Source organism: Thermomyces lanuginosus, assembly GCF_041956635.1.
Source record: "Thermomyces lanuginosus strain ATCC 200065 unplaced genomic scaffold VTN49scaffold_12, whole genome shotgun sequence".
NCBI classification, from domain to species: Eukaryota; Fungi; Ascomycota; class Eurotiomycetes; order Eurotiales; family Trichocomaceae; genus Thermomyces; species Thermomyces lanuginosus.
The window spans coordinates 57,096-69,335 of NW_027192346.1; the positions used below are offsets into that span (position 1 = coordinate 57,096).

The window sequence follows — 12,240 nt, forward strand, 5'->3', positions numbered from 1 at the left end:
AGGGAATCCCAGAAAACGACAAATACCCAAAAAATCACAGCGTAGTAACTGCCCCAGTCTTTCGATCCCACCGCACCTTGAGATCCACGCGGAACTCCGCCGTTGTAACACCAAACATCTTCAACAACGTAGTAGTCTGTCTCGAATCAAGGACCACGCCCTCGGTGCAAACGCGATACCCTTCCTGGTCGTCGGCCATCTGCAGGACAATCTGGCCCTTGACGAGGCGGGTCGGCACGGATGTGGGCAGGATTGTCGGCTGGGGCAGGCTGTTCGTGAACTGACGTCTCTGTCATGGTGGAATAATTCTCCGTTTAATTCCCAAGAGAATGATAAATGACCACACGTTCAGGAAACCCTAAATGTAGGGCTATGGGGATCGTGTTCGTAGGCGGAATTGTTTCGAATGATCCAAGAGCTTGGGCGCAACAGCCATCATGGCCATTATAATTTGTCCTGTGACCAGCGCTTCGTACCTCAGCTCAGTAGTAATATGAGTACATGCAAGTGGACAAGGGTCACGACCATCGTTTTCCGACGGTGTTGTTGCACATTTGCCAAAACGGGAACGGAAGTGCAACTTTTTAATGCATACTGACACGGGTGTCTTCCTGAAATTCAGCAACGAGGGGTAACGTACGAAATCAAACGGTGGGAGAGATGCTCGAGGGGTTAAACGTGGCCGGACTGGTTGCCTCGTTTGCGAGTCCTAACGTTTGCAGGGGGACTGGTCTCAGCGAGTTCCTATCTGCCAACCAGTGCTGCCGGATCGATTCCTCCCTTCTTCCCCGTGGTCGGGCAAGGACCTCAACCGTAGCTACGTCCTGAAACGACAACCTTGATGAAAGGTATTGGAAATAATGGGTTGCCCTCATCCATCGTTCTGTCATGCCTGCTACCCCATCTCTCTCAATGAACAAGGATAGTATATCGGCTGCAGACCACACATGTATTTTTCAAGGAGAGAGGATCTCCAGCATTCCAACATTATCATCTATCTACGCAGAATAACAAAGGGTCTAAAGATTGAAGCTTCCGAAGCCACGATGCTGACAAGGGTTAAGATTGAGTCTGCTACGTAAGTGAAATCCTCCAGTGGCAGACGGACGTCCCTCCAACGCTCCAATATTTTTGTATGTACTAGTCAGCTCGCTCTTTGCTCTGGATGAGATTTGCCGGCAATGATGTGTTAACACGGTCTATGCAGTATCATCAGGACTTGCTCTTTTCCTGTTTAACTCAAAGCTGCTGCGTAGCTCGTCCCAAACTTCCAATCAACTCCTGGGTAACCGATGCTGGTAGCTTGGAGCGAATTTACTGCTGTTCATAGTTCAGTTATAGTCGCTATTCGAGTTAATTGCCGATATATGCCTACCCAGCTCTATTTGGAACTGCGAAAGTAACAGCACATTGTGCTCAGTCCCCGTCTCCTCAATACTCGGGGTCTGTAAAGTACAGAGTCTAAAATCGTAAATCTGTCAACCGTTTCTAATCAGTCTGATATTCCCACTTGTGTGGACGGGAGTCGGAGTTGAAAAGCGCAGCCGATGCCTCATTGCTTAGTTTGAGTGATACTCAGTTATCCATTGGCCATAGGTTGGGGCCAGGGATGCCGGAGCAGACATGCATCATCCATGGAAGGATGCAAGTCCATTGAAATGAGGGCATTCCATGCTCCCGTACTCGCTGAATTTGTAGAACATCACTATGGAGCACGAGGCAATAGTCATGAGCATCATCTCTCTGCTCCGTGCTGTCTTTCAATGGAGACTGGAGTTGGGGCTTCGATGCCTGCAGCAAGCACTGGGAATAGCTTCTGTCATGCTTCATGGGACCCTGCTTACCCAACAGACGAGGACGGTCACTTAACCAAGGAACTGGCATGCTCTCCATGGATACGCTCAGAAATGAGCAACGAATAATAGCTATTATACAACATTTGAATTCAACCACTCTCCTCGACTGGTACGAAATGTCCCGTATCCGGGATGTCGGGGACCAAATTAGGATTAAAGAACCAGAGCTGAATTCCGTCATAGCCCAAGAGACCAAAGACCTCGCAGTTGCCGAACAGTATGATGTAAATCAGTTCAGGGCGATATCCTAATCGTTTCCAATGCCACAACGTGCGTCTAGTTCCCATCTCTCTCACTTCTGGCTGATACGGGTGTAGAGTTGCGGTGTTGTTGGCGACGTCAGTGATCTCGATCTGTCTTTGAGTGATGTTCCACTGGTAGGCAATGTAGGGTGTGAGAATCTGGTAAAGTCCGAAGTTGCGAATCGATTTACTGAACTCGCTGGCGCCCCATCGAACGCTCAGCTTGTCGAGTGTATAGTCGTATATTAGGTCTATTAGTCCATTTTCGTCAATCTCCGAAAACAGTCGGGTTCTTGTCTTTTTGGCCAAACGTTCGGCGGCGGCTCTCTCTTGCTGGGATGAAGCGCATCCCTTCCGGCCAATCGCCTGAGAGTGGCAAGTGAAAATGCTTCCTGTCAAGAAGCTCCCCAGTCAACGTTCGCTTGGTTTGTTGCACCTCTGGGAGATTTCTGTCCCAGTCGATCTGAAATATCACCAGAATGTTCTTATCCACATCCATATGCCATAATGACACATCACGGAAACTTCCTACTTCATGAACTTTGTTTGCGCGCAGATCCCAGATGTAGATAGGAGGGACCTCCTCCAAGCCAAACATGATCAACTTATCCTTCTCAATAAAGACATCTTTGGCGTAATGAGGAAACTCTCTCACGTATCGACACGTGGTGTGTAAGTCCCAAACTGTCAGACGACTGAATTGCTCATGTCAGACGACGCCAACAACAAGACAAATTATCGCGAATACATACCGACTATGCTCCCACGTCATAGCTAGATAGCGGCCAGACAAAACGAATCCACGAAGTTCATGCCTTACTTCTTCGTCGGTCCAACTCGATCTCTCTCCAGTCTCAAGATTGACCATTTCGACTTTGCTAGCATCCCATCTGGTATAGCACAACCGCCTAGAGTCGCACACAAACTCACTGGCCCTTGTCATCGTCCTTGACCAGGGAATGAAGACTTTCTTCACCGGTCGACAATGCCTCAAGCTCTGTCTCCATCGGAAATAGGCCACCGCATCGCCGTGCCCCACATCCGAACGCTCAATTCCCAGAAATTCAAGTGTTCTGCGCAAAGCACACTTTGAAATTGCTTCACTTGAGAAAACTGAGAGCCATCGTCTTGAGACCTAGGTCATCCCTGTTAGATGGACGACTTTCAAAGATCGAAAAGTGGTCTCTGCGCACCATCTGACAGCGAGCAATGTCCTCCGGATCCAAGTTCTCTGCGATCTGAATAAAAACCTCGAGCGGCAAAGTGCTGATTGAATCATCGTGCTCGGATTGAACGCGCTGTGAGTGTCCCGCTTCGGGAGCAGGAAGGTCGATGGGAGAATTCATCGTTACGATTGAGCAAGCAAACTGAACACGTTTCTGATATGGGAAAAATTCAAGATGCGCGGACGTGCTCTATTAGGTATATATTCCAGGTCTCAGAACCGATCAATTCCTCTGAGATAGTAGTCTGTTATTCGTACTATTGATATTGACTTTCGAGGTGCCCCTCATCGGTCATCGCTGATCTGGTTCCCAATTTTCATCCTCGTTGCTTGCCAATAGGATACGAGGCCTGACGTGTGGAGCGTTGAACCCTGCAAGCACAAGTTCCCACCTTGATTAACCGAACCTAGTTTTGGACCATCCGAGGCTGACAAGCTAAGAGTAAGAGACCTTACTTCAGCTCGAGTTCGCGTCCTGTATGAGCTGCTTGACTGATTGTGACAGTAACTTACGTCCGGCATTACATTGAGCGCTGCCTTCGTAATGCTCGAATGACTTTAACCCCAACCCTAACCCTAACCGAGGTCTCAAAACACGGCTCCAAGTTCCCCTAATTAGAGTGTGTCTAGGTCATAACTCATTGGTTACACAAAAGACAACAATTCCTCTTGCTTCATGATGCCTAAAATCGTATTTCATTGACAAGCAAAGTAGATCAATGAAGGATAAACAGATTCGTCATCCGTCGACTTCGTTCATAAGTAATACTAAGTACTCTTGCCAGGACAGCAGCCCGTTCACTAAATTAGAACAATTCACTTTTATCTAGTTATTGTTAAAAAAAAGGGTTTTTATCCACAATGTACAATGTCGGGGAAAATTTTGGATTGAAGAACCAGATTTGGATGTTACCATGGCTCACTAAGCAAAGGATCTCACAATCACCGAAGAGTCGCAAGTTTGGGATCGCGTCATCAGTATCTGATTGACGTGCGCGCTCATGCCACAACTTGCGAGTCCGTTCCTCTCGGAAATCTAACTGGTGTTGGTGCATTGCTGTGGTGCCGTTCGCAGTGTCGCTGATATCAAGCCGGCTGAGATAGGAATTCCACTGGGGTTCAACGTTGGAAGGGACCCTATCCGAACCAGCAGCGATCGATGAAAATGTTTTCTGTCGAGAATGACGTTCTCACTCCCGTTCAAGTGCCACAACCACACGCCGCGGAAACGTCCTATTTCATGCACTTTCAGCGCTGAGCATCAAAAACATGGGAAGGAGATTCGAGGACCTGGATTGGTACAGGTCCCAAGAGTGCAGATCCGGTGGGATCCAGTCAGGGGCCGGACTTGAACTTGGAGCCGACGCTGATTGGACAGGAAGGGAAGGTGCCAAGTGCTCCTTACCTCAGTTAAGTACCGAAAACGATGAGGTACGCGTCACGCGTCATTCCAGCAGTTTACGCATTTCATCCCAGCAGATTTCATTCCCGGCAAAAAGCGCTTGCACAGCTGGAGCTACCACTGATGCTCAATACTTGGGCTAATAAAGTCGGAAGAATCTGTTGTGTGAAGTTGTGATTGATCGTACGACCGGACTGGTTTCGATGCGTCCCAAAACTCGTGGATCATTTACAGCGTGGACTGAAAAACATTACGGATCAATTTCTTCTTATATACTCCACGATCAGGATCTCGGATTTCACCAGAGCAAACTACTGTAATTCAATTGAAGTGGGACTTTTCCCCTGTGTGTAAATGTCTTCATTCGGTGCTGCACTTCAGGATCATATGTGTTGGGACCATAAGCCGTCCGCGGGGCGTGACTCCTGTCTTCTCTCCAGTTGTCCCACATTCACCATTACAATTGCTGTAGTTCTCATAGAACAGCGTGGAAGGGAATGCTGTAGGTCTTCATTCATAGGTTCGTCGGTGAAGGTGCAATGGATTAATAGCCTACTTTTCGAATTCGGCCACTCTACTCTGCAGAGACAGGTTGCGCATCCGGAAGATCGGGGGCAAAGTTGGGATTAAAAAACCAGACTTGGACGCCGTCATTGCTAGCCAGCCCAAAGACCTCGTGGTCGCCGAAGGGTACTATAAAAGTCCCATTAGAATCAATCGCCGATTCGCGCTTCTTTCCGGGAAGAGCCAGCAGTTCGCGAATACGGCCCTCTTGGGTATGCAACCGATACGGTCGTGTCGTTGAAGTGCGCCTGACGACATCGAAAATCTCCACGTGCCCGCGAGAATTATTCCAACGGTAGATGATATCGGTGGTTGAAAAGGCGCAATAATTCCAGTAAGGATTGCGCATTATGAGCTGGGAAGGGTCGATGATTCGAACGCTCAGTTCTTCGTTGGTTTGGTTATAAATGAGGTCCATGAGACGGCCATTCCTCTTCGACTGTATCCTCGTTATTGTCTTGTCACCATACGCTCGGCTAAAGCAGTTGAACACAACGGAGATGCGCTTGCTCGCAAAATCGGCATAACAATCCGGCAGCGAAAGATTAAAGTCTTTCTTGTCAAGCAACTCCCCGGTCAACGTCCATTTGGTCTGCTGCACCTCAAGTGGCCATTCCTTCCATTTGATTTCGAATACCACCAGCACATTTTTATCCAAGTCCACGTGCCACAAATCCGGCTCGTGAAAACTGCCTATTTCTTGGATGTGATCCGTACTCAGATCCCATACAGAGATGGGAGATGGTGGCTCGTCTGCCACGCAGTATATGAGCGCTTTGTCTTCCTTGATAGAATAGAGTTCGGGAAGAGCATATATCGTCCTTTCGCCCTTCAGTTCCGACGAGTGCAGATCCCAAGCGGTCATGAGTCTGCCAACACTAGTGTTAGACGACGCCGACAACATACAACATCATGGCCTCCTACTGAAACTCTGATATCGCAACAACATAACGATCGGACACTAGAAGTTCCCAGACGCCGTCCCCTTCTTCATCGGCCACATGAGATGTCTCTCCAGTCTCAAGATCTAACATCTCGATGTCGCGAGAGTCCGTCCTGTTGTAAAACAGCCGTCGCGAACAGTACTGGATCCCCTCAGGCACTTTGAAACGTCCACTCCAGGGGAGAAAGATCTTTTTGACCGGCCGGCCAGACTGAAATGCATGCGCCCATCGCAAACATGGCATCGTGTCGGTGGTCGATACGTCCATGTTCTCCAGGCCCAGAAGTGAAAATGATTTGCGCAGTGTATTCGCGATGATTGAGTCGCACGAGAAAACAGCGTGCCATCGTTTCGAAACCTAGGATGACTCCAGTTAGGATAAGATAAACGGAAACCAACGAATGTCAATACGCACCCTTTGGCTTCGGACAATATCTCCTGGATCTAGATGCCCCGCTATCTGAATCAACAGCTCGAGGGGCAGAGTACTGACAATGTCAGATTTCGATTGAGCTTGCCGATAGGTACCGCGAATGTCTCTGCATTCTTCCTTTGGTAGTTTATCCTGGTCTCTACGGAGTCGGCATCGCGGTTAGAGCTTGGCGTCCAGGGCGAATGGAAACATCGGTACTATGTTCTGCTGCGACTTACGCGTCGTGACGCGGACGCGATGAAGACTCCGCTTTAGAGGTTCCTCTACCAGTAGTGAGGGAAGCCATAGAGGGTCACTTCCTCTAGTCAACTCGTGATGGTCTTGTTCAGAGTGTGAGCAATAGCCACAATAATGAATCAGCAAAATAGGTAATAATCGCGGAGAGTACGAGCCATTGTGTACGAGTACTCCGTACGGAGTACGAGAATGTACATGCTTCTGCTCAACACCAAAGCTCAAACCACAAGCTTGGCGAAAATGATTGATTGATTGATAAGAAATTGCGCTAACCAGGTTGGGTTTAGCTCAAAAGCGAGCTCGGCAAGCCACATGCGCTGGTGGGCCCCAGGATCCGAGAGCTCCCCGTCGCGATCCATCAAAACAACCCCCCCGAGTACGGAGTAAATAAAAATATCAATCCCTTTCCTCAGACACCTTACGCGCATTGTTCATGGGATACTCCTCATCTCGTCCCTGAGATTAGTCCCTCAGGGACCACTCGGCATGTCTCAAAAGCCTTCTCACCGGTCTCCCGCTACGGCGGTGCGATCGCCGAATCCCCGCCCATCTCCAAACAGGGATTTGTCCGATGATTTAATGCGACTCTCCTTAGGGACAACAGCAACGACAACCACGTCCACAACAAGCACTCCGTCAGCGCCTCCATCCAGGTCTGCTAGTCGTGCTCCCTCGCTTTCTCGCCGTGCTTCCGCCACGCCAGCTCCTGTGAGAACCCCGGTCCCTCGTCGTACCCCTAGTACTCCTTCACTTCGCGACGACCGCCGCGTGTCGACGCCCAGTCTGAAATCTCGTGCGTCTACGACATCGCTGCGCTCGGTCAGTCTCAGCCATGACCGCAGTGCGTCCCGGCAGAGCGTCTCTCGCCGCTCATCCTCCACCCGACTCAACGGCCTGTATTCTCCCCAGTCCCCCCTGGATCCCACCCTAGAAGTACCCGCGCCGCCCTCAGCCGCGTCAATTAGCGCAGAACATTTCAGGAAAGAACTACGACGGCACGAGTCCACCGATCTTCAGTCCAAGACAATGGTGGTTATCCATGATGCCTGTTATGGCCATCGCTTTTCTCGACCCCGCACTTCCAAAGGCGCGCTCAGCACTATCGTCGAGCGCCCGGAGCGCCTTCGTGCCAGCCTGCTGGGCGTCGCGGCCGCCTACGTTCGTACGGGTCAGCGATATGCCAGTTCGCCCTTTGCACCGCATCCCGATTTGGCGGTCGACTTGCTTCCGCCACCCCCTTTCCAGATTCGCAAGACGTCGCGCGTCGTGCCACTGAATTCCCCCGCCGTAACCCATGTTCATGGCACGCAGTGGATGAACAATCTCAAGGCCATGTGCGACTCGGCAGAGTCACGCCTCGCGACTACCGGGAAAGAGCTGGTGCGACCCAAGAGCTCCGACCAGGACGAAGCAGGCAAGCTACATGAAGGGGATCTGTATCTTTGCGCAGAGTCGCTGGACGCATTTCAAGGCGCACTGGGTGGCGTATGTGAGGCTGTTGATGCTGTCTTCGGACCCGGTTCGACCAGTCGCGCCTTTGTTTGCATCCGTCCGCCTGGCCATCACTGCTCCAAGTCTCAGCCGTCAGGATTTTGCTGGCTGAATAACGTTCATGTGGGCATTGCGCATGCTGCTATGACCCATGGATTGACCCACGCGGCGATCCTAGACTTTGATCTCCACCACGGGGATGGCTCGCAATCGCTGGCCTGGGAGCAGAACCGCTATGCGTCGTCAGCAGCAAAAAATGTTGCGCCTTGGAAGAAGGTGGCGATTGGTTATTACAGCCTGCATGACATCAACTCGTACCCTTGCGAGCAAGGGGACCTCGAAAAGGTGGTCAATGCCAGCGCCTGTATCGATAATGCTCATGGACAGTCCATCTGGAACGTCCACCTGGAAACGTGGAAAACGCACGAAGAGTTTTGGCAACTGTACCAGAGCAAATACTCGATTCTCCTGACCAAAGCCCGACAGTTTCTGCGCCACCACACCGAGCGGCTACGCGACGCAGCGGGCGGTCAGCCGCCGAAAGCAGCCATTTTCCTTTCTGCCGGGTTTGACGCTAGCGAGTGGGAGGGCGCGGGCATGCAGCGACACAACGTGAATGTGCCGACAGAGTTTTATGCTAGGTTTACTGCTGACGTGGTCCGCCTGGCTGAGGAGGAAGACCTGGGAGTGGACGGACGGGTCATCAGTGTACTGGAAGGGGGCTACAGTGATCGTGCACTGACGAGTGGTGTCTTGAGTCATCTGGCCGGGCTTGTCGAGATTCAGTCGCTTCCCGAGCAGGAAGCAAGCAGTCTTGCTTCTGAGATGAGGCGCCGTCTGGGCTGGGATGCAAACGTGCCGCCGCAGGAAGAGTCTGTGCCCAGCTATGATCCCGAATGGTGGGCGCCACATGTTCTACAAGAGCTGGAGGCACTTGCCTATCCTCCATCGCAGCCCGCTGCCAAAAAGCCCCCGAAGGGACCGACCTTCCTGTCTCCTACGCAGTCATCGACGGCAAAGATTAACGTCGCCGCCAAGGAGCGCCGAATGTCTGCAGAGCCAACCTCGCCTGCGCCTCTGCCGGAGGTGGACTGGGCCACGGCTGCTCATGAGTTGTGGCAGGCTCTTGTTCCGCGAGATAGACAGACTCTGAGCTACCGCCCAGAAGATCTAAACGCGGAGGCATCGCGGGCGCGACTGCAGAAATATCTCTCGACCGAAGCGGCTGCCACGCCCGTAGCCGATGGGAAGCGGCAGCTACGTGAACGGAAGCCAAAGCCACCGTCGGTGGAGACTCCCAAGGCGGCTACTGCGCAACGGCCGACTTCGCGCGGCAGTCGCCGGACGACAATCAGCTCTGTGAGCGATCTCCCTGACCCGACGATGACGGAATCAAGCAGCTCTAAGACGAGCACGTCGCAGGCGAGCCGGCGACGCAGTGCAGCCAACGAAATCCGCGGCGGGGCGAAAAGTCCGACCGCTAATAGCCGGCCAGCGTCTCGTGCGGGAGTTACTAGGAAAAGCCGGGCATCAAGCAACGCACGAAGTGCCACGCCCAAGCGGCCCGCGAGTCCTCAGAAGCCACCGCCGCTGCCCAAAGTACCATCGATGTATCTCAATGGGGTGTCGACGGAGAATCATGACACCGCCACTACGGAATCAAAGCCCGATGCGGATGTTGAAGCGCTCTCTAATGGTGTGAAGAAACTAAACATTAAACTCAAAGTGCCATCTCCAGAGGAGAATGCCCGACGGGAGGCGGAGAGGGAGAAGAAGGAATTGGCAAGCGAAATGAAGAAGACCACACCAAAGGCAACGAAGACTGGGATTGCAGAGGCCGAGCCGCCGACGAACGGTGCCCGGGTGGAAAGTACCCCTGCAGAAAATGGACCGGTTCCTAGCTACGACGGGCCGGTGGACGGTGGGAGCTCGCCGCCGCCCGTGGCGGAAGCGGAAGCGGTGTCGCCGCGGTCGGTGGAGCCGAGTCCGTCAGTGGCGGCGGCGGAGAGGCGAGCTAAGTTGCCCGTTTTTACGTCCACCAGTCGAATTCCTTTTGCGAATGAGGCGTGAGCCATTTTGTAATTTGCTTCGAGTCCGATTGATACCCCGGCGTTGGTGGGATGACACTTTTATGCGAGGAGTTGTACATAACTTTTTGCTGCCTGTCGGATTAGTCATTCATAATCACTAATCGATCTATTGTCAGCAAGTTACTATCGATAACTCGAACTTTCTCCAATACTCCACAGATATCTCCGCAATATTTAAGAGCTTGAGCTCCCTTTTGATGTTGATGTAAACACACGACTACATATTGAATACAGAAGAAACGAAGCCAAAATGTCGAATCAATCCATGCCCGACGAAGATCTCGACGCCATCGGCCGCAACTGCGACTACCAATACTGCCGACAACTCGACTTCTTACCTTTCCGCTGCGCCTCCTGCGGCGGCACATTCTGTCTCCAACACCGTACGGAAGCAGCACACGAATGCCAGAAAGCAGGGGAATGGGGACGACGACGACTAGAAGCAAACAGTAAAACAACCAGTACAACATCAAAATCGCCGTCACCATCCGGCAAAGCAGGCAAACCATGCGGGAAGGAATCATGCAAAACGCGGATCGACACCGCAACGCAGCCCGCCGTGCACTGCGATAAATGCCATCGGTCCTATTGCCTTGCGCATCGACTACCAGAGGAACATGCATGTTCGACTTTGACCCCCTCACGACCCACCGCCGCGGGACAAGAGTCATCCGAGCGAGAAACCCTCAGAAAAGTCTTTGAGCGACTACGAACATCATCGTCAAAATTCCTCTCAAATGCCAAATCCTCCTCCTCAAAAAATCGTGATAGTGCGGCCTCCCGCATCGCCCAACTGAACCAACTCAAACGCGAAGCCAAAGGCGACCCGTCCATCCCCCCAGATAAGCGCATCTATTTGCACGTCGTCGGAACAACAAACAGCGGCACTACTGCGGATAAGCCTCCGGAGGGGAAGCTCTATTTCGACACGCGATGGAAAGTCGGTCGTGTGCTGGACGATGCGGCGCGGCGGTTGCGAGTGGAAAATCTGAATAATCGGGTCGATGGCGAGGCGCAGCGGTTGCGGCTGTTTCACGTCGAGAGTGGGCGGTTTCTTGAGTTCTCGGAAACGATTGCGGATGGCGTGGCGAATGGGAATACAATTGTCATGCTGCGGGGGGCGGGTGCGGCGCGATAGACATTGCGTATATACTGAAGATATGGATGGCATAGCGCTTTGATACCCAGTGTACATTATTTTTCCGATGGTTTAATCTTTTCAGGATTATGAAGTTATTATGATTCTGCATGTCTTTGGTCTATAGATACTTCTTCTGTAGACGCGAGTAGATCTACGCCGACACCCTTCAATGCAGTAATCGCCCAATCCGGCGCCCGCCGTCGGTCCCCATAGAGGTCGTCAAAGAACTTGCACAGGAACTGCGGGAATCGGTCTTCGAGAATTGCCTGGCGTACCGACGCCATGAGGGAGAGTTGATAGTGCACGTTGTGCAACGTAAGGCTGGAGGCGTTAGTCCGGGTTTCCCATGTTTGAGAACTGGAGCAGACATACAGATGCGCGCCTACTGTCTCCTTCGACGCAAGATGATGGACATATGCTCGGGTTATCCCTAACCCTCCCTTCTCCTTTGGTAGACAGCACGGGCATTGGCAGCCCTCTTGGATGGGTGAAAAGTCTGCCGCGAACGACGCGTGGCGTATTTGGATGACGCCGTGCGGAGTGATGGCGTTGCCAAAGCGCTATCGTCAGTCAGCTTGCAAGTTTCCTGCTACATATCTCTCCAAAAAAAAAAAAA

At 51.9% G+C, this 12,240-nt stretch overlaps 5 protein-coding genes across 5 annotated transcripts in view; 2 read left to right on the forward strand and 3 right to left on the reverse strand.

Annotated features, from left to right (window-relative positions):
- Nucleotides 1-2,366: 2,366 nt before the first annotated feature.
- VTN49DRAFT_111 (uncharacterized protein) lies at nucleotides 2,367-3,444 on the reverse strand (the record flags this gene model as incomplete). The annotated part of the gene is made up of 3 exons (XM_069408689.1): nucleotides 2,367-2,793; nucleotides 2,851-3,233; nucleotides 3,292-3,444. The coding sequence occupies 3 exons, from the start codon at nucleotides 3,442-3,444 to the stop codon at nucleotides 2,367-2,369; spliced, it is 963 nt and encodes a 320-aa protein (XP_069271572.1).
- A 1,855-nt stretch (nucleotides 3,445-5,299) lies between these two features.
- On the reverse strand, nucleotides 5,300-6,951 carry VTN49DRAFT_112 (uncharacterized protein; the record flags this gene model as incomplete). The annotated part of the gene is made up of 4 exons (XM_069408700.1): nucleotides 5,300-6,158; nucleotides 6,214-6,590; nucleotides 6,648-6,804; nucleotides 6,884-6,951. The coding sequence occupies 4 exons, from the start codon at nucleotides 6,949-6,951 to the stop codon at nucleotides 5,300-5,302; spliced, it is 1,461 nt and encodes a 486-aa protein (XP_069271573.1).
- Nucleotides 6,952-7,388: 437 nt separating this feature from the next.
- On the forward strand, nucleotides 7,389-10,463 carry VTN49DRAFT_113 (uncharacterized protein; the record flags this gene model as incomplete). The annotated part of the gene is made up of 1 exon (XM_069408711.1): nucleotides 7,389-10,463. The coding sequence occupies one exon, from the start codon at nucleotides 7,389-7,391 to the stop codon at nucleotides 10,461-10,463; it is 3,075 nt and encodes a 1,024-aa protein (XP_069271574.1).
- A 270-nt stretch (nucleotides 10,464-10,733) lies between these two features.
- Nucleotides 10,734-11,621, forward strand: VTN49DRAFT_114 (uncharacterized protein; the record flags this gene model as incomplete). The annotated part of the gene is made up of 1 exon (XM_069408722.1): nucleotides 10,734-11,621. The coding sequence occupies one exon, from the start codon at nucleotides 10,734-10,736 to the stop codon at nucleotides 11,619-11,621; it is 888 nt and encodes a 295-aa protein (XP_069271575.1).
- A 98-nt stretch (nucleotides 11,622-11,719) lies between these two features.
- Nucleotides 11,720-12,240, reverse strand: part of VTN49DRAFT_115 (uncharacterized protein) — a gene marked incomplete at both ends in the record, with an annotated part of 2,111 nt that continues 1,590 nt past the window's right edge. Inside the window, 2 exons of the mRNA XM_069408733.1 lie at nucleotides 11,720-11,945; nucleotides 11,997-12,184. Of these exons, the coding sequence (XP_069271576.1) occupies nucleotides 11,720-11,945; nucleotides 11,997-12,184 (414 nt within the window). The remainder of the gene's footprint in view (nucleotides 11,946-11,996; nucleotides 12,185-12,240) is intronic.